Source organism: Heloderma suspectum, chromosome 3, assembly GCF_057233095.1.
Source record: "Heloderma suspectum isolate Gila_16-S chromosome 3, 16-S_ref, whole genome shotgun sequence".
Classification (NCBI taxonomy): domain Eukaryota; kingdom Metazoa; phylum Chordata; class Lepidosauria; order Squamata; family Helodermatidae; genus Heloderma; species Heloderma suspectum.
The window spans coordinates 200,815,983-200,843,942 of record NC_139460.1 but is presented as its reverse complement, the minus strand read 5'-3'; the positions used below and the strand labels follow the sequence as shown (position 1 = coordinate 200,843,942).

General features: G+C 44.3%; 2 protein-coding genes across 2 annotated transcripts in view; one reads left to right on the top strand and one right to left on the bottom strand.

Annotated features, from left to right (window-relative positions):
- Positions 1–27,960, bottom strand: part of RGR (retinal G protein coupled receptor) — an 80,036-nt gene that overhangs the window by 51,847 nt on the left and 229 nt on the right. The window contains exon 2 of the mRNA XM_084841872.1: positions 26,085–26,187. The gene's annotated coding sequence lies outside the window, so the exon portion shown is untranslated. The remainder of the gene's footprint in view (positions 1–26,084; positions 26,188–27,960) is intronic.
- Positions 1,045–27,020, top strand: LRIT1 (leucine rich repeat, Ig-like and transmembrane domains 1). The gene is made up of 4 exons (XM_084841869.1): positions 1,045–1,166; positions 6,644–7,110; positions 23,746–24,051; positions 26,020–27,020. Exons 1-4 carry the CDS (start codon positions 1,045–1,047, stop codon positions 27,018–27,020), a joined length of 1,896 nt encoding a protein of 631 aa, XP_084697995.1.

Genomic DNA, 27,960 nt, shown 5'->3' with positions numbered 1-27,960 from the left:
GCCTCGAATCTCCTGGATCCAAAGCCCTCACACTTCCCTGAGAGGCTCCAAGATTGGGCCTGTTAACATAGCCATCTGGAGCGGTTGTAGTTAATATCTCTCCCATTGAAACCAATGTGTGTGTGTGTGTGTGTGTGTGTGTGTGTGGGATTTTTTAAAGAACTCCCTCCACTTCTTGCCTTGGCCAGAGTGAGCAGGGCTTTGGAAGTGGAGTATCATCCACCACTTCACTCTCCCCCATCCCCACTTAAGATTGCTCTGATAGACACAAGATTTGAACTAGAGATTTTCAAGCTCACAAGTTACAGCTAATATCTTAGCTACTCATTAATGTGAAAAGTCTGCAAGCCTTTTTTTGCATTGGGCCGAGATTCAGACCATGTTATTGCTAGTCCATGGACATTTTCTCTCTCTGATGTCAGCTTTATTTATTTATTACATTTATATCCCGCCTTTTTTCCTCTTTAAGGAACACAAGGCGGCATACATAATCCTCCTCTCCATTTTATCCTCACAACAACAACCCTGTGATGTGGGTTGGGCTGAGAGTCTGTGACTGGCCCAAAATCACCCAGTGAGCTTCCATGGCCGAGTGGGGACTCAAACCCGGATCTCCTGGCTCCCAGTCCAACATTCTAGCCAGTACACCACACTGTTAATGAAAGACAAATACTCCAAACTAGAGGAATACAATGAAAATGCATTGATCATTACATTAATCTAAAAAGAACAATGTTTTAAAATTGTTTCTATTGCTCAGCTCCAATTCATGCATCACTGTGAACCATTTGATATTGAGGGAAGAAGGAAGAGACCTCTCTGTGATTTCAGATAGCAATAAGCACCTACATGAAAATAGCCTCAGCCTTAATCCCCTGCCTATCCGTTTTTATCTGATGGCTTCAGTACAGGCTGGAAGATTACTGTGTGACAGAAGACAAAGGCGCATTAACAAGATGTGACCGGTCCCATGGATCAAACAATAGAGAACGACCTCCTCCACTTTGTCTAGGATCCTGGTGCCATTCTCATGTCCCGGTAGCAATGTGGGTCACCGTGGGCTTGGTTTGTTGCCTAATGTTTGTGGGGCTGCCGTTGGCTCTCTGCTCTTGCCCTTCCCAATGTAGCTGCTCTTTCCACAGTATCAGTGAAGGAACAAAAGCAAGGTAAGTTTGCAACTGTTGGTTTTTTAAAAACTATTTCTCAATGAGTTTAAAGCATCATTTGGTGGACATTTTTTTGAAGTACAGGTCTAGTGCAGTGCCTGAGCAGCAACCCCAAGTAGACATGGGTTGCTCTGTAGTTCTTCATTGCAAATGCTGTTTTCCCAATCACTTTGTACTATGGCTTTATGTGCTGTAGGATTAGCAGTGGAGCACACTGTAATCTGATTTCAAAGATGGCATTTGATGATTTTCTATACCACGGCTGAATTGATATAATTAACATTAGTACAATGTTGGGGGATGGGGGACTAAAACTGAGCTTTTGAAAAATGTATGCAAAACAAAGAAGTTTTTAAAAGCTATGTTGGACTGAGACAAAATATAATTCTGGACTTTTATTTTTCTAAAAAGGTTTAAACATTATTTATATATTTCATTTTGTTACTGGTCTTCTAGCTGAATAGGTTTTTTTTTAAAAAAAAAAAACCAACAACACACACAACAACAACTATGACCTGATGTTTATTCCAAGCATTTAAGAATTATTTCAATTCAGTCTAAAAAGAACAGCAATATGTCTTCATTTTAAGGACATACATGTGGATTATGGCTAAAGAGGTACATACAAACTATATTACTGAAAATATTTGCAAGCATAGAACAGGACTGAATGTGTTTCAGCAGGTAGTCAGAGAGATTTGTAGGGGAGCAAGATTCCTTGTTGATTTACATTTGTTCACTTAGTTTCCCACCCCACCAATTCTTGTAACAGCCCTGTAAGGCTGGTCAGAATTGTTATCTCTGAATTGCAAGTGGAGTTCTTGGCCTGAGGAATAATGGTTTGCCTAAGATTGCCTGATGTGTTGAAATAATGTTTGATTGAACGAGCAACTTCCTTGCTCACAGCTCACGTTCATTGTTCCTATACACACGCATGCACACACACACACACACACACACACCTGTGTGTGTATGTGTGTGTGTGGTGTGTGCAGCAGATTTCTAGTCAAATAATAAAACATTAAAGAAATTACAGATCTTCAGTTGTTGCATATAACATGGATCTTTGCAACTCGCTTAAAAATGACAGCTGTTTGCTGTAAAATACAAATGTTGTAAGAGTATTATCAACCAGGGCTGCTTTTCTTACAAATAAGCTAATGGCTTATGGAAATGTTCTTTAGTTACTGTTCTAGGAAGTAAAATAGAAGGAAGTCTTGTTCCCATGTGTATGCTGTGGCACCTTACTGAATCAGTGATGCCTTTGGGGGTGACTAGAATACGATAAAATATCAGCAAGACTTAGACTAATGTAGCTAAATGGATTCAAAACTGTCGGAAGTACTTCCTAAAGCTATGTAGGCAATGGAGCAAGCTGCCCCAAGGATGTGTTTCTCCAGAGACTTGAAAGACAAGGATGGACACGCATTTGACAGGGCTCATTTTAGTTATAGTAGCATGTTTCAGTGCCAGGCATTAGAAAAGGTCCTACCAACCCTAGCAGTTTATTATATATGAACCCCTAGGTCAGCCTCCCCCAACCTGGTGGCTGTCCCGATGTGTTGGACTACAACTCCCATCACCCCATTGGACATGCTGGTTGGGGATGATGGGAGTGGTTGCTCCAGGTGATGACTGTTCCATACCGAATGCGCAATCTCACCGCCACACTGTCCCCAACCGGAGCCCTCAATTTCTCCGTGGTAGGAATAAATGGAAACTGTTCACTTACATGGGAGAAGGTAAAGGGGAGCAATTGGGGACACCTTTGTGATGAGGCTGAGCTTGTTCCCTGCCCTAGTGGCCCCCAGCCATTGAGGCTCAATTCTGCTTTTATCTGCATAATAAACTCATACTGGATTCTGATTCTTGGAATGATGGGATGTTGGGAACTGGCTTTTGTAACTTGAGTATCTCAAAAAGACTGGGTAAAAATATTTTGAATCAATTAATTAAATAATACATATTTAAAATGTTTCAATTGTTTTAACATGGTACTTTATTCTTTTATCCTTGCTGTTCACCGCTCTGAAATCTTTTGATGTGGAGTGGTATATAAATATTGTAAATAAATATATATAAAAAATAAATATAGAAAGATTTTATAAACTTGTTACCTGCTAAAATAAGCAGCTATGCATCCTGTCAAAATGCTATTCCATATCATACAAGAATCCACAAAAACATGACTGGAACAGCAACAGCTGGGGGAAAAGAACATGACAGCAACAGAGGGAAAAAGCTCTTTTGCATAAAAATGTAACAACCTGGGAGCAGAAAGCAAGGAAGAGGCTTGACAGATCTGCATAAACAGGGAATTCAAGAAGATGGGGGCCACCACAGAAGAGGCCCTACTCTGTGATCCAACCAGTGATACATTCAAGGAAGGGAACACAGAACAAGGCTTCTCCCTCTGATCTCTAGCAGCACTAGAGACATAGAGAATGGTTGCTTAATAGCAACATGGGTTAATCTTTTTTTCTGAAACAATGACTTCACTGCATTGACTCCCATCATGGCATTCTCGCCATGATAGGCAAAGATTACACTAGTTACTGATGAATATATGAGAATTACATAAATGGGGAGGTTCAGAATCCTCTAACTGGGTGTAAGTGCCTGTCACGACTGGGGAAGGCAATGGCAAACCACCCCACTATACAGTCTGCCAGGAAAACGCCAAGGAAAACCGGCGTCCCTCTAGGGGTCAGTAACGACTCGGTGCTTGAACAAGAGGAACCTTTCTTTCCTTTCTTCTTCTTTGTGTATTGGGGAATCTTGGGGTTCCTTGGATGCTTAGTAGTGGTTCCTTAGTGAGAAGACAGTAATGGCAGTCAAGCTTCCCAGAAAAGCCACTGTCAATGTTCTCCGGCAATGCACAGCTGCAAAAGTGCGTTGAGCATATTACAGGGTATGCTCTCACTTTGCATGAAACAAGGCCTGGTCAGTGACCCATGTGAACTTGGTCTAGGTCCTAGAAAGAGCCCCAGAACTTTCTGTGGTCCACAGGAGTTCTGTGGCTGACAGGCTTATGGAGAGTGTTCCCTGAATGTGGACATTTTTAAGATTACTAGTTGTGGTTATTTCAGTAGAATAGGAGTAATAGACCTGAACCAGCCAAATGTAAACACTTCGAACTCCCACTGATTGTGGTGTGTGGCAGTTAAACATGTGTATAAGGCTGTGATCCTAAGCATATTTACTTGGAATTCAGTAGGAATGACTTCCAAGCAAACATGGTTAAGGTTGGATTTCCTATCACTCCCTTTAAAATCATGGGGATAAAAAAATGCTTAGCTTGAACTGAGTTGCACCAGGGCTGGCATCAGAGGTCAGCACTGTTGGGCCCCTGCTGAGGCCCACACCTTAGTAGGGGCTCCACTGCTGACTACCAGAGCTCCCTGACCCTGTTGCTGCTTCTCTTGCCATTGCCACCTGTTCACATAATTTTTCCCTCTGGCCCAGAGGGAGAGTCAAAGCAAACAATGGCTGCTTGATCATTTGTCTGCTCTTTCTGTCTAGGCTGAAGTAGGAATAATGACCAGCAGCAGAAAGCAAGCAAGTGGGCAATTGCAGGAAGGAGAAGGGGAGGGCAAATTGCCTGCGTATCCCCTCAGACCTGTAACTGGCACTGGATTGTGTCCAATAATTTCACCTTTGGTTTTCCAAATGTTTAGCCATGTTAGTTTGTTTTTTTTGCAAAAACAATGAGTCCTGGGGCAGCTTAAAAAGGAACACCTGTGTGAGTGATGAGATGCTTCAGGAGCACAGCACTTAGCCAGGTTTGGTCTCCTTGGAGAGGTGGTCACTGGACGCGTATTGGCATTTTGTGTTTACTTACAAAGATACAGGCTGAGTGTAGGTGGGAGCATAGCTTAAACCAGCTTTTCTCAACCTGGCACCCTCCAGATGGGTTGTACTACAAGTCCCATCAGCCACAGCCAACATGACCAATGGCCCTGCTGGCTGGGAGTGATGGGAGTTGTAGTCCAACCCACCTGGAGGGAGCCAGGTTGGTGCAGGCTGGCTTAAATGCTCCAAGAGACAGCATGAAGTCCACTGCTCCAGCATCATATCTTTGTTTTTCCATGGCAACGCATTGCCTGTATTAGACCTTAAAAAAGGATGTACCTGGCCAGAGCTGACCTGTCTAATGGTTTGACCATAAATCCTCCCTTGTCCAACCTCCCCCCTCCCCCCCACAGGCTTGCAACCTTACTGAGAATCTTGACCCCTTGAAATCTCTTCCCCTCCCCAAGATCTCCCCAAGAGGTTGTATTCTTCATGTCAAAAGTTCAGTGTTTACCCTGTCACATCCAGTCAAAGGATCTAGATAGCAAGACTGGGAAAATCCTGAAGATCCATAGCCAGTTGGAGAAGGCCATAATGGTCTAGTTCAGGGTTGCAGAACCTCAGGCCTGGGGGCCAAATCTGGCCTGCCTAGGGTCCAATCCAGCCCTCTGGGGCTCCCCAGATAGATACGCCCTCTTCCCCTGGCCCCACCCCATTTTGGATCTAGTCATTTAGTGGGTTCCCAGTTTTTGTGCAGATTTTCCCCATTCTAAAAGGCTGAAATGCCTCTCCTAAGGCTTTGATACTGGCTGTAAGAGCTTTAAGCGAGAAGATGCTGGTATTTTCTGTATACCCTTTTACCCTTGGCCCTGATGTTTTGCCTTCAGCACCACTCACCATTGGACTGAGGGGCCCAAGAGCTTCTCCAAAATTGGATTCGGTCCTTGGGCTAAAAGCAGTTCGACAACCCTGGTCCAGATGGACCAATTACCTAACTTTGGCACACTTTGCTTTGTATGCTCAGTAGCTCGCAAAGGGCACTGACTCCACAAACCATTGTAAAATTGTGGCCTTTGGTATTCACCCCCATCCCCCTCCTCCTAGAAATAACTGAAAAAGGAAGACTCAGACTGGGTTCAGATGACACGATAACCCACACTCAAGGGTGAGTATGGGTTGAGTATGGGTTGTTGTTGAGCTGGGGGTTGTTGTTGAAATATGGGTTATCATGTTGTCTGAACCCAGCAGTGCTAACAAACCATGGTTTGTTAACCATGAACAACCCATGAAGAGAACCCATAGTTTGTTGTTGGGTTGTGAATTGTGGGTTGTTTGTGGTTGGGTTCAGACAACACAATAACCCACATTTCAACTAGAACTCATGGTTCAACGACAACCCACACTCCACCCATACTCAGTTCTTGAGTGTGGGTTATCATGTTGTCTGAACCCAGCCTCAGTCAGACCAGAGTATGCGTGATACCCAAGTAGGGATCACTGCAGTCATTGACACTTATTTAAATGTTATAAAATGAAGCAAAGTTCTATAGTAAGAGCGGGGAAGGCACAGAAAAGGAAATTGAAAGGATATATATATATATATATATCTATGCATAAACAAAGCAGATGATCAAAAGATTTCAAAGTTTTGAAGCACAATTTCAACAATCCATTGGTTCCAACAGAGCTGTTCTCTGCAATGACCCAGAGATGACGCTTACGCCTGTCAACTTCCCAGGGGATACATTTAAACTCCGAATAGAAAAGACTGCCATCCGAAGGGTTCCAGGGGAGTCTTTCCATTCCCTCCGCAACTTGGAATTCCTCTGGATGCCCTACAACTCTTTGGCAAGTCTCAGTGTGACTAACTTCAGGGGCCTCCACCAGCTGCAAGAGCTGAGACTGGATGGGAACACTCTGACTGCCTTCCCGTGGGAGGCCCTCCTGAGCCTGCCCCAGCTGAGGCTGCTGGATCTGCACAACAATGAACTCGCCTCTGTACCAGCCGAAGCAGCTCGGTACATCCGGAACATCACTTACCTAGATATCTCAAGCAATAAACTGGTGACGCTTCCTCAAGAACTTACCGCAGCCTGGTCGAACTTCCAGGCGGTTCCATACTTCCCCAATGACAATTCTAAGATCATCTTAGGTAAGATGTCTTACTATGGAAGTGAGAGAAACAAAACTGTATGGGTTGGATTCAGATTTATGCTGGATCAACTGTGCTGATGGAAGTGGACTTCCCTGCCCCCTCCTCCCCATGGCAGCCCATCCAGCCCCTGAAAATGCTACCCAAAGACTCAATGGCCTTGTAGGCCCCTTCCAACCCTACTATTCTATGATTCTATGTACCCTGATGGATGGGGTGAGCTGTGTTGTGGATGGGGGGGAGGAGGAGGGGGATCCCCCCAAACTGGGCAGAGGCACTTTCCACAAGCAGAGCCCTTCTGACAATGGAAGGCAGGTCCTGGATCCAACCCTACATGATTTATGGCCACAGACCATTGGGTTGGATCCAGACTAATGGGTTGAAATTGGTTGAAACTGGTTCCCATTAAAATCAATGGGACTGGTCATGATTAACTTGTCCCATTGATTTTAGTGAGGCCTAAGGTCTTAATCTAGGCTGGAATCCTATGTTAATTCATTCATTATTGAATAGGTTTGTATACCTCTGTCCATATTTAAAAATATATCTGAGTGGTTTACAAGAAAATTAAATTACAACATGGTCTAATGAGCCCCTTCCAACCCTATTATTCTATGATTCTATGAAAAACATTAAAATACATCATGATATGCATTAAAATACAATTAAAATACATATACTAAAACATTAATATAAAACAATAATAAAACCATTAAAACCAATTAAAAACCACTACAACACATAATTATAAACAAACTGACTGGGCAGAACACTCACTCAATGAAGGCCTCGGTAAAGAAGCGGCTCTTTAACTGGTGCCTAAAACATGTTGTAGTTGGCGACTTACAGATACCAGGGGGGAGATCATTCCATAAATTGGGTGCCACCATGGAGAAGGCCTAATTCCTGGTTGCTGTGAGATGGCAGTCTGCAGGTCATGGTACAACCAGCAAGACCTCCTCCGATGATCTTAATGATCACACAGGTCTGTATTGGGGAAGGTGGTCTGCCAGGTAACCTGGTCCTAAACTGTTCAGGCCTCTACACACCAACAGCAAGACCTTGTACTTGGCTCGGTAGCTAAGAGGTAGCCAGGGCAGTTGCTTCCACACTGGTGTAATATGTGCACTGCCAGGCACTCCACTCAGCATCCTGGCTGCTGCATTCTGCACTAGCTGCAGCTTCTGGACCAAGCACAAGGGTAGCCCCACGTAAAGTGCATTGCACTAATCTAAACATCTACAATCTATAGTAATCCAATCTCCCACTTATCTGTGAGTAAGCCCTATTGAACTCAATGGGATTTACTTCTGAGCAGACATGTATAAATGGCACAGTCTGGATCCAGGCCATTGTCTCCAAACTTCTGATAGCTGAGGCATCTTTTGTTTGAATTAAAATTGGATATGGTTGGAGAGGAGACAGCCAGTTGTGTTTCTTCATGAGCCTACGTTCTGAGTGCGCCTCCTCTGAGGTCAGGGACTTGTGCTGTGTCTCTGTAACAGCAGTGATGGAGTGATTCAATTGCACCTGATGCAGGGATGTGGAAGAATTACCTCCCCCCCCCCCGCCCCTGTGGAGGAACCCTCCTTTGGATGGAGATTTTAGGCTAAAGAGTCCTTTATGGATTTTATCCAGTGTTAGTCCTACTAAGAGTAGACCCATTGAAATGAATAAATTAGACTAACATTGGATACAATCCCTTGGATAGAAACCTATGTAATTAATTTCTTCTTCGTGATGCACAATTACTGCCATGAATGCTGCATGCATATCTTAAAAATATGTATCACAGGAAGAAAGTGAATTTTAAAAGAAATTCCTGGGCATGTATCTTCACTCTGCAGGACAAGGAAGGCCACCACATCTTCCCTTGGCTCCACTTAGCCAAGTACAAGGCAGCGGTGCAGTTGGAGACCCAAATGTGCCCACTTCCACTTTTGTTGCTGTGTCATCCTTTATTGAAAGCAAATGAGTAAATTTGAGAGACAAATGTATTGAAGTCCAAAACATATGGAGGGAACTTGGTTAGGGAAGAAGCCTTCCCTAACCAAGTGCCCTCCAGATGTGTTGGACTTCAACTCCCATCAGCCCCAGCCACCATGACCAATTGTCAGGCATGCAGGGAGTTGAAGTCCAAACCATCTGGAGGGCACAAATTTGGGGAAGGCCGGCTGTTTTAAGGCCACACATTGAGTGAAAGGCAATAGTGGGATCCGAATCCCAAACATACCACCCGCCAATAATTTCCCTTTGTATTAATTCCCCTCAAAATTCCAGACCCCCCGAAACAACTCCACTTCAATTAATTACTACGTAAAGCATTTGTTCCCATTTCAACTCCCCACACCAAAATGAATGTCCGAATCCATTACTCCAAAGATTCCTTTCCCAAAATGCTTTCCACCTAAACTAAGTTCCCTCTTCTAAAGTGCATTCTCTGCATGCCTCCAAATCCATGTTCTCCTCTGCTTTCCCCCCACCCCTACCTAGAAAGAAAAATCCCCATTCTCTCCATCACCTATCTCACTGCCACCTCCTCCTCATTCTTAACTCAGCAGCCCAGTCCTCTGCATTAACCCCAGAGCCTCTGTTGTCCTGGCTCTGCCTTCATCTTGAAGCAGAGGAAGACCAAACATGCTGGAATGTTAAAAAAAAAAAAAAAGGCCAGCTGGCCAGCTGGCACCCACCAATACTGGTGTGAGCTGGTTTATCTCCATCATTCACCCTCCTCCATATCCATGCCCAAGAGCACTCAGGGACCATATGGTACTATAAGGGTAGACACAGAGCAAATGCCAAGAACCCTTTTTGTGCACTTATGCTGGCACACTGGTGTTGCTGCCATTGGTCACAGAGCGCAGACACCCTGATTCATTGACTTATTTGATGTGTGCATTTTAATATGTGTTTTGGGGACAACTTTGCTGTTAAGATGGTGATTTCGCATGCTGTGTGCACTCTACAGGCAGTGGCCCCCAAACAGGGTAACCTACATCCAAAGCAGGGGTGTTGAACCCCTTTCCCCCCAAGAGCTGAATTCAATTTTAGAGAAACTCTCAGGGCCTGCATTCCAGTGGTAATGAGGCCAGAGGCCAAAGGAGGCAGGATTAAAGGGGAGGGTTCAAAATTTACCAAAAATATCAGCCTATTCTAGCTTAAAGCTCTGACTGCATGTAACTAAGCCTTAGAAGAGGTATTTTATTCTTTTAGAATTGGGGGGGAGGGCAGGCACAAGTCAGGAAACCACCAAATGATTGGCAGTTTGGGGGAAGGGGGTGGGGCCGAGGGAAGGGCCAGATTGGGATCGCAGGTGGGCCAGATTTGGGCATGAGGTCATACAGCTATGATCTAAAGCACCTTCAAGGAGAATATTTTACAACTGTCCAAGGCAGCTGATTCAATTATGTTACAAATGGGGCAGTATAATCCAAATAACATCTTACCAGGAATGAATAGAAGAATACTTTAACTTCTTGAGATGATTCTCCTATGAACACAAACTAAAATGATATCAGCTTACCAGACACAAGATTATACTGTTATCTCATGTTCACTCTGATAGAGTGTAAACTCGAAACATTTCTCAGAGGTGCTGCTACCTAGCCAGGCCATCCTTCAACTTGAACATTTGGTTTCTCTTTACTCCAAGTAAAATTTTATATCTGTTATTCTTGAATTGCGTTTGTTCAGCTCTGCCATTTATCAATGTCATATTGAATATTTAACCTGTCCTCTAAAGCGTTTGCAGTTTGCTGAAGTTTTCTGTCATCTGAGGGGTACTGCTAACACATGTCATAATCAAAATCAATTTATTTGTATACCAGGTTATCTACAATACATCTTGCTCAGAGTGGTTCACAGGAAAAACAAATACAATAACCATAATTACAATATATTACAATATTACATTAACAAGTGGATGGTGTCCCTAAAAACTTATGCATAATAAATGTGTTAGTCTAAAGCTTAAGGTGGCACAAGAATCTTTATTATTGTTGCTGCACCAAACTAACACAGCTACTTCTTTGGAAATTAGCAACTCAATTACAGTTCATTTAAAATATATCCAAAAACATACCAGTAGATCAGTTAACGATATTTAGTACCAAATAAGAGGAACATTATACTTACATAAGCAATTCACTACACTGTTCAGATACCACACTTACATCAAACTCACAGCAAAAAAAGGAGGGGGGGGAGGAAAGATAGTACAAAATAACCACAGGACACTTCAGACAGCCCACCCGCAAGTAAAGAAAGTGCTTTCTTACACATTTATCAAGCACTCATCATTCCCTATTCATGGTTGTTTATGGGTTCTTTAGATGACATCATGACCCTCCAGTTTTGCTTCTGTGTCTAACCAGGACATTTGGCAAGTTTTTTTAGAGCAGGGAAAATGCGGCATTTAATTGGGAAAGCAAAAGCAAGTGCAATTTCCTCTTGTGTATTTGCACTATCCTGCTATATGACACCTCCACCTAGAGGTTATGTAGTGGAAAAGCAGTAAAGGAAATGAGCCTCATGTAGTGCTCGGACCCCAACTCTGCAAAGAAACCAAAAGTAGGTACAGTGGATTAACAGCCTCATGTACTAAAGCTCAAAGAGACCCTCTTCTCACTAGGGCCCCATGTTCTGAACCAAGAAAGGTCACCCTCATCCTCCTTGATCGTCTCTAGGCAGCAAAGCTCTAAGAGAGGCAAGACAGAAAAAGTCTCTATTTAGGCTGATGTCCTCATTAAAGGGTAAAGAGCTGAAGACAGAAAACACATACCAAACATAGCAGCAGCTCCCTTATGAAGGTTCCTGCTAGGGCTGGGATGGTGGTGTTGGTGGTGGTAGTGGTGTAAACAGCCAAACCCTAATGGCAAACACAAAGTCACCCCTCCCTCCACAAGCAACCCAAAGAATCCCCTTGAACAGCAGTATATTTACAGACACTAGTGAAGTGCCTGTGATCTGAGAGATGGAACACAGATCCCCTTCAAACTGTCTGGACATGTTAGGGCTCACCTCTTGAACCTACAAAGAATCCTGCTGCATCTGACTATGGGGCCCTAGAGTTCAGTATTCTGTTTCCATCCAGGGTCAGCACCAGATGCCCCAGCTAAGCTGAGCATGATTTGTTTCTTGCCCCAGCATGTGATGTGGACCTAGGAACATAAGAAGAGCCCTGCTGGATCAGAGCAAAGGCCCATCTAATCCAGCATTCTGATCCTACAGTGGCCAAACAGATGCCCATGAGAAGTTCAGAAGCAGGTCATGAGTGCAACAACACTCTCCTGTGCCCATGAACATTTCTCTTGGCACCCACCAGGCTTCTTGCCCCTCCTGGTTTTTATTTTATTTTAAAAGGTTTTTTAATTAATTATTTTATTTAACTGGGAGTCTGGCATGCTGCAAAGCAAAGTGCTGCCCTCCAGCGCCATCTTTATTTGGGCCCGAAAGAGTGGTTTTGTGTTTTGGAGCTCAGACGCCACCTCTGCCTTGTACTTAGGTTCTTGAGCAAGTTACTTTTTGCTTAGTCTCACCATTTGCTTTCTAGGAAATGAATGCTTTGTGACCAGCCATTTTATGAATGGGCACCCCCACCCCATCCCATAGCAGCCAATTGGTGAGAGTGCCCATGACACTCTCTCAAAGTTCCAGATGTGCCCATTTTGACTCAAAAAGGTTGGGGATCCCTGAACTAAACCATTGACAAATTTGCTGCCCATTAAAGAATCTCAGTGCAGCAGGCTTCCTTGCTCTGTCTAGTGATAGGGACAACTTTGTATCAACTGGGTTCTCCTTGTGAACTATAACACCTAACATTTGCACAGTGTTTTCAAGTGCCCAAGGTGCTTCCTATGCATTATCTAGTTGTAAACCCTACAACAACTCTGTAAGGGAAATCAGTATTGTTGTTGTTGTTGTTCAGTCGTTCAGTCATGTCCAACTCTTTGTGACCCCATGGGCCAGGCTTTCCTGTCCTGCGCTCTCTCCCGGAGCGTGCTCAAGTTCATATTCATTGCATCGGTGATGCTATCTAGCCATCTCATCCTCTGCCGTCCCCTTCTCCTTTTGCCTTTAATCTTTCCCAGCATCAGGGTCTTTTCCAGTGACTTTTCTCTTCGCATTAGGTGGCCAAAATATTTGAGCTTCAGTATCTGTCCTTCCAATGAGCACTCAGGGTTGATTTCCTTTAGGATCAACTGATATGACCTCCTTGCAGATGCAGCAGTGGGGAGCAGGAGGGGGAGAGACTGAGGCTGAGAGAGAGTGGCTTGTCTACTGAATTCATGGCAGAGGCAACGGTCGAACCACAGACTTCCTGTTTCATAGTGCAGTCTCTTAGCCACTATGCTATCATACATAAACCTTTTCTTTCAATCAGAGTTGGCAACAAGAAAAAGCAACAACACAGAAATAAGAAAATAGGGCAGCAGTGCGGAGGAGATGTTAGAATGTCGAGGTATTAACATTATGGATTTATACCAGTCTAGAAATATTCATACTGTTTATTCAGATGAAGTCAATACATAGTCAATTTGTTGTTGTTCAGTCGTGTCCGACTCTTCGTGACCCCATGGACCATAGCACGCCAGGCCTTCCTGTCCTGCACTCTCTCCCGGAGCGTGCTCAAGTTCATATTCATTGCATCGGTGATGCTATCTAGCCATCTCATCCTCTGCTGTCCCCTTCTCCTTTTGCCTTCAGTCTTTCCCAGCATCAGGGTCTTTTCCAGAGAGTTTTCTCTTCGCATTAGGTGGCCAAAATATTGGAGCTTCAGCTTCAGTATCTGTCCTTCCAATGAGCACTCAGGGTTGATTTCCTTTAGGATGGACTGATTTGACCTCCTTGCAGTCCAGGGGACTCGTAAGAGTCTTCTCCAGCACCACAGTTCGAAAGCATCAATTCTTCGGCGCTCAGCCTTCCTTATAGTCCAGCTCTCACAGCCATACATTACTACTGGGAAAACCATAGCTTTGATTAGATGGACCTTTGTCGGTAAGGTGATGTCTCTGCTTCTTACTATGCTGCCTAGGTTTGCCATAGCTTTCCTCCCAAGGAGCAAGCATCTTTTAATTTCATGGCTACAGTCACTGTCTGCGGTGATCTTGGAGCCCAAGAAAGTAAAATCTGTCACTGCTTCCATTTCTTCCCCTTCTATATGCCAGGAAGTGATGGGGCGAGATGCCATGATCTTAGTTTTTTTAATGTTGAGTTTCAAACAGGAAAGTTTTGCACTCTCCTCTTTCACCCTCAACAAGAGGCTCTTTAGATCCTCTTCGCTTTCTGCCATTAGGGTGGACATAGTCAATAGTATAGACTTAAAAAATACTGAACACATTTTGACTATCAGCAGCAGGAACAGTATTAAAATTAGGTGAATCCCGCTTCTTATCTTCAGCATTTTTAGAAGAGGATGAGTACATCATTTCTCCGACCTCCGTTTGTGTCTCTAATTTAAAACAGCACACTGTTAAGTTTCCATTCACCACTGAGTAAGGGAAATTAGGTTGTCCTGGCATGATGTGTTCTGATCAGAGCCTTGCTGGGTTGTTAATCATCACTCTTATTTTTATCTAATGTTAATAGATCTGTGGCTTTTTATACCCTCTAATATATTTCTATTTATAGAAATCCTCACCACTAACTCCCTGATTTTCCCTCCTCCTTAAAGATGAAAGAAAGAAGAAGCTTTGGTTCTGATTCTTCATGATTTTTCATGCAACCATGCACAGGGCTACACCAGCTTTTGGCAGCAAACCCAGTTCTGGGAACTTGGGTTGCAACGGAGCAACTGCAAATCTGTAGGGAGGTGACTTGCAGCAGAGAAATGGTGAGTGGGCGAGGAGAAGCTTAACCCCTTCCCTCACCAGCCACTTTCCCCCTGCAACCCCCTTCCACTAGCTCCTTCCCCTTTGGCTGAGAATGGGAGTCCAGATGCATATTTGCCGTGTTATGGGGTAAAGATTCTCTGAACGTATAATGCAGGAGTGGAGAATCTTTTTCAGCCCGAGGATCATATTCAGTTTCAGAGATGCTCTTTGGGGGCTGCATTCCAGTGGTGTGCAGGGTACAAGGCAAAGGGGGTTAGGCCAAAATTACAATACCAGCTTATTGTAGCTTAAAGCTCTTACTGCCTTTGGAGAGGCATTTCAACTGTTTAGAATGGGGAAAAACTGCACCAAAGCTGGGGAAAAGGGGGCGGGGCCAGAGGAAGGGGGCATAGAATTCTGGGGAACCCCGGAGGGCCAGATGGAACCCCTGGTTGACTAGGGCTCTCTTCACACCTGGCATTTTATTCCACTACAAACCGTTCCTTTTGATTCCCGATCCTTCTGGGATTTAGACTGGTCCAGTATACAAGCATCTCTCATGGCGCGTCCCTCCGCATTATGTCTTTTAATGGCTGGGCCAAGCTGCAAGGAAAATCGCAAGCACAGAAAATGCTGGGTTTTCTCCATTCTCAGATAACACAGGAAGAGAGAAGGAAAGTTGTGAGGCAGCAGCAGAGCAGCGGCGTCATCTAAAGCTCCTGTGAAAACCAGTGATTAAAGAAGAACGATCCTGCTAAAAAGCTCAGGTGTGCAGACAGCCTAGATATGTCCCCGCTCCCCCAGGTGTGAGGTTCACCACCCGTGGTGTAGCAAAAGAGGACACTCTCTTCTGCCACTCTTGTGATGTAGAACAGCTGAAGAGGCATTGCCTTGGTAAATTACATACAACTGCCAACAGCCTCTATTTTTTCTTACTCTTCAAGCATGAGGGAGTGGAGAGTTATGGAAATTAGTCAAAGAGAAGGAAGCTTTTTTTTTTTATAGCAAGTCCTCTGGTCTGTCTAGACAAGACCCCAATCCATACCTTTGCTCCACCTCTCCTTAGAAAGCCTGTAGCACAGATGGTTAAGCACATGGGTGAGACAGATTCCAATTTAGCAAAATCATTATCTTCGTCGTCATCATCATCATCATCAAGAACAACTCCAGGTTTCTTTTATTCTTTTATTAAGGATTGAAAGTAAAGGAAGTCAGAGAAATAGGAGGCTGTATTAAAGACAGATCGGATGAGGCTTTACAAGTAGCTGAGGAAAGAAAGGAAGCGAAAAGCAAAGGAGAAAGGGGAAGATCTATCCAACTGAATGCAGAGTTCCAGAGAATAGCAAGGAGAGACAAGAAGGCCTTCTCAAATGAACAATGCAAAGAAATCAAGGAAGAGAATAGAATGGAAAAGACTAGAGATCTTTTCAAGAAAATCGGAGATCTCAAGGGAACGTTTTGTGCCAAGACGGGCATGATAAAGGACAAAGAAGGCAGGGACCTAACAGAAGCAGATGAGATTAAGAAGAGGTGGAAAGAATTCACAGAAGAACTATACAGGAAAGATCTTAATGACCCTGATAGCCATGATAGTGCGGTCACTGAACTTGAGCCGGACATCCTAGAGAGTGAAGTCAAGTGGGCCTTAGGAAGCATTACTAACAACAAAGCTAGTAGAGATGACAGTATTCCAGCTGAGCTATTTAAAATCCTAAAAGATGATGCTGTTAAAGTGCTGCACTCAATATGCCAACAAATTTGGAACACTCAACAGTGGCCATAAGACTGGAAAAGGTCAGTTTACATTCCAATTCCAAAGAAGGACAACGCCAAAGAGTGTTCAAACTACCATACAATTGCGCTCATTTCACATGCCAGCAAGGTGATGCTCAAAATCCTACAAGCTAGGCTTCAGCAGTATGTGAACCGAGAACTACTGGAAGTACAAGCTGGGTTCCGAAGAGGCAAAGGAACTAGAGATCAAATAGCCAACATTCACTGGATCATGGAGAAAGCAAGAGAATTCCAGAAAAGCATCTATTTCTGCTTCATTGACTACACTAAAGCCTTTGATTATGTGGATCACAACAAACTGTGGCAAATTCTTAAAGAGATGGGAGTACCAGACCACCTTACCTGTCTCCTGAGAAACCTGTACGAGGGTCAAGAAGCAACAGTAAGAACCAGACATGGAACAACCGATTGGTTCAAAATTGGGAAAGGAGTATGACAAGGCTGCATATTGTCGCCCTGCTTATTTAACTTATATGCAGAGTACATCATGAGAAACGCCGGGTTGGATGAATCACAGGTCAGAATTAAGATTGCCAGGATAATTATCAACAACCTCAGATACGCAGACGATACCACCCTAATGGCAGAAAGTGAAGAGGATCTAAAGAGCCTCTTGTTGAGGGTGAAAGAGGAGAGTTCAAAAGCTGGTTTGAAACTCAACATTAAAAAAAACTAAGATCATGGCATCTGGCCCCATCACTTCCTGGCATATAGAAGGGGAAGAAATGGAAGCAGTGACAGATTTTATTTTCTTGGGCTCCAAGATCACCGCAGATGGTGACTGTAGCCATGAAATTAAAAGACGCTTGCTCCTTGGGAGGAAAGCTATGGCAAACCTAGACAGCATAGTAAGAAGCAGAGACATCACCTTGCCAACAAAGGTCCGTATAATCAAAGCTATGGTTTTCCCCGTAGTAATGTATGGCTGTGAGAGCTGGACTATAAGGAAGGCTGAGTGCCAAAGAATCGATGCTTTCGAACTGTGGTGCTGGAGAAGACTCTTACGAGTGCCCTGGACTGCAAGGAGGTCAAATCAGTCTATCCTAAAGGAAATCAACCCTGAGTGCTCATTGGAAGGACAGATGCTGAAGCTGAAGCTCCAATATTTTGGCCACCTAATGCGAAGAGAAAACTCCCTGGAAAAGACCCTGATGCTGGGAAAGATTGAAGGCAAAAGGAGAAGGGGATGGCAGAGGATGAGATGGCTAGATAGCATCACTGATGCAATAAATATGAACTTGAGCACACTCTGGGAGAGAGCGGAGGACAGGAAGGCCTGGCGTGCTATGGCCCATGGGGTCACGAAGAGTCGGACACGACTTAACGACTGAACAACAATTAAAGACAGACAGACAGACAGGGCATTTCCTACCTAGCCTCCCACAGTTACTCTTCTAAAAATAATTCCAAAACCCATATTAGTGAAATACCTTTATTAGGCCAACTCCAAGGTCACAAAAATGTAGAAGTGTTTGAGACCTCTTCATCAGGCAAGATCCTGATGTGTGTGAAATGCATGTGAAAGGGGGTGTGTGACTTGATAGTGAAGCCATGATGTCTGCATGGCCAGAGCCTTAATATGAAATGGAGGAGGAGGATTTGGAGACATTAGAACTGGAATCTACTCAGGTGATGTGATAGTTTCTAGTTTCACCTGGAACTGTGCCTAGGATTGCTGGGAAGAAGGAAGAAACAATGGTTGTCCCCCCGCCCATCTGTGACAATATAAAATCCAGCTGATACCCAGAAGTGTCCTCATTATGAGTGAAACACCCAGGTTTCTCGATCAGTAGAAAACAGAAGTAGATTGAAACTAGGCAGTTTAAACAAAGCTGCAGATCATTTTAGATGCTGTACTAGGTAAAAACAAGTCAACAGAAACCAAATTAGGTAGCTTTCCTTAGCTGCTGCAGAGGATGAACCCTCAGTGAATAAATTCCCAGCTTCAGATGGTTTTAAAAACAGGTCCAGCACTTCAGAAGATGAATGGCATCCTTTATGAGCATCCCTTCCTCACAATGCTGAAGCGTGTGTTCAGTGATCCTCAGAGCAAGCGGAGGCAAAAGAATATACTGAAACCACACCATTCAATATTGTGTTCAAGGTAGGATGATTATTAATGTGTGTGTGTGGGGGGGACACAGATATGCAGTCAAAAGGCCATAAAAGGCTCTGCGGAATGTCCACACAGGGCGAATCTTCCGCAGATGAGTGCTTAGCGTTTGTCATTCCAAGAGTCAAGGAGGAGAGGTGTAAATTGGGAAGGCAGTGTAAATTAGGAAAGATTTTCACTGGAGATGCTGCCAGATGGGAGGAAGACTTGGGGCCGATCTACATTGCGCCCGCCATCACAATGAATTTGGTGTCCCCTCGGGTTAAACGCTCTCGCATTAAAACGTGATTATTCACACTCACCCATTTTCCCCATTGCAGTGCTTCATCGAATGCGCAACCTCGGTTCACACTCGAGTGCTGTGCTGTTTTCCTGCACGGGCTTGTCTGTTCTCGGATGCTAAGCGGGGTCGGCCCCAGTCAGTAGTTGGATGGGCGACCGCCTGGGAATTAGGCTTCCTGCACTGAGCAGGGGATTGTTCTATCTCTTCAAATGAGACTAAGTTTCACCCCCCATCCCCCACTCAGGATGTTTTTTTTTTAATTAAGGCGTTATCCTCGCAGAATCGGGGCTTCTCCGTGATCCCCCCCCCCCCAATTCAGGAATGATCTTCAAAGGTTTGAAGTTGTGAAACTTCACAACTTTGAATCCTCAAAGATCATGCCTGAATTAGAAAAAAAACATAGCGGAGAAACCCCGATTCTGCGAGGATAATGCCTTAATTTAAAAAAAAAAAACATCCTGAGCAGGGGATAGGAGGGGGTAAAACGTAATCTCATTTGAAGGGATAGAATAACCCCTGCTCAGTGCAGGAAGCCTGATTCCCAGGCGGTCGCCCATCCAACTACTGACCGGGACTGACCCCGCTTAGCTTCCGAGATCAGACAAGTGCACACACATCCAGCCCTTTGCTTGTTGCTGAGGAAACATTGAGTGCTGAGGAAGCTATGTGATCAGTAGCTGGAAGATGATATGGGGCCGTCAAGAGCTGTGACTGGACAGGAGGGAAATACAAACACCGCCGTATATGGACAGGCAGGGGAGGGGACTACGATCGGATACGGTAGGGAAGGCGGAAAATCAGAGCACATTAAGGGGAAATACTGGGATATTAGGGTATTGAAAGCGGGAGCATGGAAGTGGGAAATTCCGGTTCCAATTCGAGGCGGGTACTGCATAGTGTGAAAGGCAGGCGGTGAAACCTCACTGGAAGCTAAAAAAGGTGGTAAGTGTAGATCCAGCCATCATCTTGTGTATTCATGCAAAAGCTCAGGATATGTGAGTGTTCCTTGCTTTGCTGTAAGGAATGGAAACAACCCCTGGGCATTTTTTCAAAGGAGAAGAGGGACTGTGTTACAGATCACCTTGGGCACTGAAGTGTTTTGGTTGGAAAAAGTGCTGCAAGCTTCTCTCAACCTACTGGATAGAGTGGAATGGGGGTCTAATAAAAATGCAAGTGGCTGGAGGACTATAGGGGAAAAGTGGCTGTGTGTGTGTGTGAGAGAGAGAGCATTCCTTACCTCTGGCTTCTCTACCAAAATCTTCCCCTTTTACCACTTTGCAGCAGTTTGGCAGCAAACTAAGTTGCCAGATGTGGGCCTGCTGCTAAACATCTAGATCAGCCTCCCCGAATCTGTTGCCTTTTGGACTATAACTCCCATCATTCCCAGCCAGCATTTGGCCATGCTGGCTGGGAACGATGGGAGCTGTAGTCCAACATATCTGGAGGGCACCAGGGCCTAGCTATGTCCTGAGATTCACCCAGCTGTCTTCTTCAGGAGCCTACCATGAAAATCCTTGAGCTTCACTGATGCGGCTGCATTCAGGTTGTCATGGTGACAAATCAACACGTTCCCTTTGTTATCCTGATCAGAGCTCTTTCCCATCCTTGAGTTTGTGGGTGTTTCCAAATATCTCATCACACTGCAGCGTGTTCATAAAGACCATTGCAAAGGAGGAACTGAATAATTCAGCATTCTTTCTATCCCTGTCACTGTCTTTCCTTCATAACTGAGCAGCTGTTTCTCTCCCCACCCCCATGAATCCCCATTTCTAATCTATTTTACTAGCTTTTGCTTTCCCAAAGAAGAGGCGGTGAGGTTTCTGTGTGCAGATCCTCTTAGGGCAGCTGTCCTCAACCTGCCCCCAACCTGCCCCCCCAGATGTTTTGGTCTACAACTTCCATCATCTCTGACTATTGGCCATGCTGTCTGGGGGTGATGGGAGTTGCGATCCAAAACATCTGGTGGGCACCATTTTGGGGAAGGCTGTCTTAGGGAATGCCTGAACAAAAATATTCTGCGCATAGGCAAGTGAGCCTGTGAGACCTTCCTGGAGCAGGTGGGTGTGCCTCTAGCGGAGAGTTGGCATGGTTAGCTTTCATGGCAGTGGCAGAGATCAGCCTGAAAGCCATGAGGGCATGAGGATATTAGCATGCAACAGTGTCTCTGGCACAAGACACCATCTGAAGATTGGGGACTGAGTCTTCCATAAAAACATAGGGGGCTGCCTTATACCAAGACAGACCCATAGGCCCAGCTAGCTCAGCGGTGTCCTCCAGATTTTGGACTACAACTCTCATCAGCCCCAAGCCAGCATGGCCAATGCTTGGGGATGATGGGAGCTGCAGCTCAACACATCTGGAGGGCATCAGGTTGAGAGAGGCTAGTCTACCCAGACTGGTAGCTGCTATCCAGGGCTCTGAGAGGAGCCTTTCCCAGCCCTACCTGGAGATGCCGGGCGGGGGTGTGAACTTGCTTGAAACCAGCCTGCTCCAGGTTTTTGGGGGCTCTTGGGCAAGAAGCCCTCAGTGGGGCCCCTCCCTCAGTGACTCTACCTGTTCATCCCACTGGTTTTACTGTTGTGTTTTTAGATCTTTCCATTATATTGTTTTATATTTTTAATTGTATCGTGGCTAGAGAACTTGCTGTATAGATATTTTATAAATACAAATAACCAACAAATAATTGCATATACATTTCTTTATTGCTCCAGCATTAAAGGAATAATGATCAAGGCTAGCCCTTCCTCAAAGCACAGTGAGGCAGCCGCCTCAGGTGGCAAATGTTCATAGGCATGGCACGGATGGAGCTGTATGTGCCATGGGGCCTGCCTTGCATCCATTGAGGTACCTGGCAGCAGAGGACACTGTCCTGTCACCAGTGTTGAAATAAAATGCAACTGATGGAATCAGGGGTGGGGGGAGGTGACATCTTGTCCTTTGCCTCAGGGAGCAAACTGTTTTGGGCTGGGCCTGGTAGCTATTATTATTTGTTTCAATTGTATCCTATTTGCTTCCAAGGAAATCAGAGGGTGAAAAGAGAGATATCTGTACTAAAGTATGGTGGAAGTAGTGCCACATGGTGTCATTCCAGGCAGCTCATATGACTACAAAACTGTCAAAACACAAATAAATCCCATTAAAAATAGTGTACTTGAAGCACAAACTTCAACAAGAGGCTCAGGGAAACCACAGGACTGTCTTTGTCTGGCTTGTGAAGGGTGGCGAAGTAGATGAATCTCTCTTGGGAGGGCAATCTGCAATAAAGGCCAGCCCAATATATTTTGTGTCCCGCCTGCACCCAAGTCAAGGTGCATAGTACCCAAAGCTACCCAAATCACTTTGGCACTTCTGGCAGAAAATCTAACTAGCACCTTACCCCTGTCAGTAAAAGCACAACAATAATAAATGAAATAGCTAACAATCTGCAGCCCTTTTATGACACCCCAAATCAGCTGCCTGAGGCAACTTTCCCTCTCTCTAATAGCCAACCTCATTGCTGAGGTTGGTGGGGAGTAGCACTCAAGAATATTTTTTTGATGCACGTTCTTTGTGTTCCAAGGCATTTGGGGCAGAGCATGCGTGTTGAAAACTTTGCACCAGCTGAAGACCTTTTCATTTTCCCAAACCTTTTAGTCATTCTGGTTTTTAAAACAGTGTTAATGCTTTTTAGATCTTCACTGCTGCTGGTTTTTACTTTGGTTTTATTCTGTCATTGTTTAAAATTTTTTAAGTTTTGACATTACGTTTTTATATTGTATGGTTTTAAATTTTATTGTGTGAATTGCCCAGGGAGCTTCGGCTGTTGGGTGGTACAGAAATGTTAAACAAACCAACAAACAAATGCACAAACATCTAAAATAAAATAAATTCATATCTTTTTGCAAAGTCAAAGCCAGCTTTGGATATATTTTTATAGCAGGAACTTTTAGGGTCATAGAAAAACAAAATGGAGGAAAATAGTGTTTTTGCTACTTGACCCCCAACCCACCATGACATGATCAAACTGCTCAAACATTTTAAAACAACTGTCTGCATAGAAGATTTAAGGACAGACAGGGCTATGTAATGTTGATAGGAAGAGAACGCAGAGAAGGAGGTTTAGCACTCTTGAACAGCTGGTCAACTCAAATATTAGGGACTGTGAGTGAGAGAGAGAAAAGAGCGAGAATGTAGTGCAGGGCCCTCCAGATAGTGTTGAACTGCAATGTCCAGTAGCCCTAAGGGATGTTGGGAGTTGCCATCCAACAACATCTGGAGGGCCATGATTGGCCCACCTGTGATTTGGTGCATATATGAATAATGTGCTTCAGTAGCATGTTATGTTACTCTTCCATCGCATTTACAATGCAATATATTCCATTTATATATTCCATTTATATATTTATATATATTCCATTTATATATATTCCATTTATATTCCAATATATTCCAATGCAATATATTCCATTGCAATGTTACTCTTCCATTGCATGTGAACAGTGTGAATGGCTGTGGGTATGAAAGAGAGTGAAGGCAAGATGGAGATAGAGCAGGTATGCACCAGTAAACTTGTCTGTGAATTTACGTGGATCTTCACTTGTTTGGCTTATTGATGATGTAATGATTAACGATCTTCTGATTGCCTTTCTCCTCAGGTTTACAGGACAATCCTTGGGCATGTGATTGCAGCCTCTATGAAATGGTCCACTTCCTCAATTTCCAGTCCCCCAACGTAGCATTCATCGAACCAAGACTCAAATGCTTCACGCCTCGGAGTCTGTCTGGTGTTTTCTTCAGCCAGGTCGAACTGAGAAAGTGCCAGAGACCTGTCGTGCACACATCAGTGGCCAAAGTGAAGACCATCTTGGGAAGCACAGTGCTGTTACGTTGTGGGACCACTGGGGTACCTATTCCTGAGCTGAGCTGGAGGAGGGCTGATGGAAATCCACTCAATGGGACAGGTAGGCTGAGTCCTCCTTCTCCATTGCTGTGATTGAGCTTTTTGAAGAATGAAGCAACCACATGCTCTTGTGAAGAAGAAAGCAATCATTCCAGTGTGGCTTCCCCCAACTTGGTGCCCTCCAGATGTTTCAAACTTCAAGTCCCGTCAGCCTCAACCAGCATGGCCAATGGTGAGGAATGCTGGGAGTTGTAGTCCAAAACATCTGGAGGGTACCAGGCTGGGGAAGGTTGTTCTCAAATGTAATCTTATGCATGTCTACTCAGAAGTAAGCCTTACTGAGTTCCAATGGGCTTCTTTCCAGGTAAGTATGTATAGGATGGCAACCTAAGTCTGCTTCTCAGGCCAGGTTTTAAAGATAGCTATAAGGGCCAATCTGCACTTACAGGTGTTTTTGCTTCCAATGAGGTTTCACCGCCCGTCTTTCACACTATGCAGTACCCACCTCAAATTGGAACCGGAATTTCTGGTTTCTGTGCTCCTGCTTTCAATAGCCTGATATCCCAGTATTTCCCCTTAATGTGCTCTGATTTTCCGCTTTTGCTACCGTATCTGGTCATAGTCCCCTCCCCCGCCTGTCCATATGCGGCGGTGTTTGTATTTCCCTCCTGTCCAATCACAGCTCTCGACGGCCCCATGTCGTCTTCCGGCTACTGATCGCGTAGCTTCCTCAGCACTCAATGTTTCCTCAGCAACAAGCAAAGGGCTGGATGTCTGCATGCTTGTCTGATCTTGGAAGCTAAGCGGGGTCAGTCCCGGTCAGTAGTTGGATGGATGACCACCTGGGAATCAGGCTTCTTGCATTGAGCAGGAGGTTGTTCTAGCCCTTCAAATGAGACTAAGTTTTGCCTCCTTCTATCCCCCACTTCGGCTTTTTTTTTTTTTTTAATTAAGGCGTTATCTTCAAAAAATCGTGGCTTCTTCACGATTTTTTTTCTAATTCAGGCATGATCTTCGAAGATTCAAAAATTTGAAGATGTGAAGCTTCAAATTTTCAAATCTTTGAAGATCATGCCTGAATTAGAAAAAAAAAAATCATGGAGAAGCCACGATTCTTCGAAGATAACACCTTAATTTTATTTTTTTTTAAAAAAAAAAACCACCCCAACAAGCCACCCTCCTCGAGTTCGGACAACACAAGATGCCATGCTCAGCAAGGGTAATTATGTAAATCAGGCCAGCATGTGACCTGCATGTACAGCATGGTTAACAATCCACCGTGGCTTATTAACCACCCTCATGTCATGTGAACTGGCTCAACGTGGATTGACTTATAGACACTTGCTCAGCAATGACTTTAAAAAGGATTCTACAAGTACGTGGAGAATAGGGCTCTTAATGAGTGTTGGCCATGATAACTTAATGGAGTCTTCATGTACAGAGGCGGTATACCTCTGGTTACCAGATGCTGGGGAGAAACAACAAGGGGTGGTTGTGAGAATGCTGAACTAGATGGATCTTGGTCTGATCCAGCTGGGCAGTTCTTATGTTCTTAAGCAGAGTGACATTCCCTTTAAATCAGGAGTGGGCAACTTCTGGCCCTTCAGATGTTTTGATCTACAACTCCCATCATCCCTCACCATTGGCTATGCTGGCTAAGGTTCATGGGAGTTGTAGGCCAAAATATCTGGAGGACCACAAGTTGCCCAACCCTGCTTTAAACATTAACCAGGGTAGCATGGTCCTGTCACCGCTGTGGTTGTTCCCATGCTCCTTTGGTCAACAACTTCTGCTCATGTGATCAAGGTGGAATAGAAGGAAGTTGGTCCAATCCAGAAAGGCACTGCTTCTGTTTTTAACTTGCTTGTATTTTTTTTAAATATCATGATAATATCGATTCTGATTTGATATCCTCTGAAGTTAACAGAAAAATTACCATTATTATCCAAATCAAATCGATACTTAAAAGAAAATAAATGCCATCCCTTTTAGCTGAATGTCATGGTCTTTCTTCCTTCTTTCCTTCTAGTGCATCAAGAAATTTCCAGTGATGGAATGAGCTGGTCTATTTTAGGTTTGCCTGTTGTCTCTTACCTTGATTCTGGGGAATATATATGCAAAGCAAAAAACTTTCTCGGAGCAACAGAAGCTTTCATCTCCCTGATCATCACTGATTCGGAAAGCACAGATGACACCACTGCCAATTCAAAAGGAACGTGGAATGGAAAAGTGAGTGGGATGGAAGTGGCAGCTTACAATGACAACTTAGTTGCAAGGTATGTTATCACAACATCAACGTCCCCTACTTTGGGTATCAGATCAATTCGCACCAACACAGAAGGGAACATGGCACTTCGAGATGAGGCACTAAATATGATCAACAATCCAAGAAATCTGATAGCAAGTCCATCCACTGCCCAGCAAGAGCCTGAATGCCTCGTAAGGTCTGTCAGAGTAATAGGAGACACTGATCATAGTGTCTCGTTAGCATGGAAGGCTCCGCAGGCCAAGAATATGACGGTGTTCAGCATCCTTTATGCTATTTTTGGAGAAAGGGACATGCGTAGAATCAATGTGGAGCCAGGTAAGACTAAGATCACCATCAATGGTTTGATGCCGAAGACAAAATACATTGCATGTGTCTGTGTCAAAGGGCTGATCCCCAGGAAGGAGCAGTGCATCATCTTTTCCACAGATGAAGTCACTAGTGCTGGTGGAACCCAAAAGTTGATCAACGTGGTGGTCATCAGCGTGGCCTGTGTCATCGCAGTCCCTCTGACCTTAGTGGTCTGTTGTGGGGCCCTGAAACGGCGCTGCAAGAAATGTTTCACGCGGAAACCCAAGGAAATTCAAGATTCTTACGTCACCTTTGAAAGCCTCTCTCCAGGGGCCAAAGTGAAAGGAATGGAAGGGGAATATTTGACTAGACACACACCTGATGAATCTAACAGGTTGCTCTCTGCACGGTCTAGTGTGGACTCCGAAGCAATCCCAAAGGCAGAAGGACAACCGAATGAATACTTTTGCTGATATTTGTCTGTTAGTAACACCTGCTTAACAAATGTACTTATGTCCCTTGATTTGGCAATTTGCACGTTGCCTGACATTGAAGACTCTCACGTCACAAGTATTGTCTCCCAATAAATTTGGCAAAAGAACTACGTGTGGTTTTACTGGGACATCCCCATCCCACCCTCAATTTCATGATGAAAAGACTATATGCAGCTTTAATGGGACTTTTTTTCTACAGTTCAAAATTCAATGATGTATCCATTAATCTACAATGGAAAGATTTCATTTTCTACAGTTTCATGTAATGCGGGACTTCCTCTCCACGGGACTGTGAGGGTGTGGGGGAAAGAGAGGGGATGAAATTGTAAGTCAACAGGACCCAGCAGATGATGGTTGGATTCTAGTTTCCCCACACCAAGAAGGGCACAGCTGTGAAATTGAAGGCTGTAAGGGGTGGAGACTGGGTGTATGTGTGCGTGTGTGTATGCGCAGATGAACATGGAAGAAATGTAAGTCTTTGTGAGGCTGAAAATGACTGGAGACTTCTTCTAGGCTAGTACGGAGTGGTGGATCCTTAAAAAAATATGAGATATGGTGGTTGATCCTTAAATGATCCCCCTCCAGTTAGCTCCTACTTACTGTGTAGTTCCCTAGAAAGGATTTGATATCCAGAGGAGGAAAGGAAGCCTGGTGGGTAATGGGAGTGTCACATATTGTCCTGCAGACACCCTAGGTCCCTTGTTCCTTTCAGCAAAATGAAGTCTGTTCCGTGAATACATGTACATATATGTAACGATGTTGAACGCATATTGTAGCATCTTGTTGGCTATTCTCAGTTTGGAGTCCATCAAATAATTTAAAATGAGGTGTGCTAAATTCCCTTCTGAGTGACACACAGAGAAATGACTTTGGATCAATATTAAAAGTCACATTAAATTGGCAGCAGGATTCACAGAAT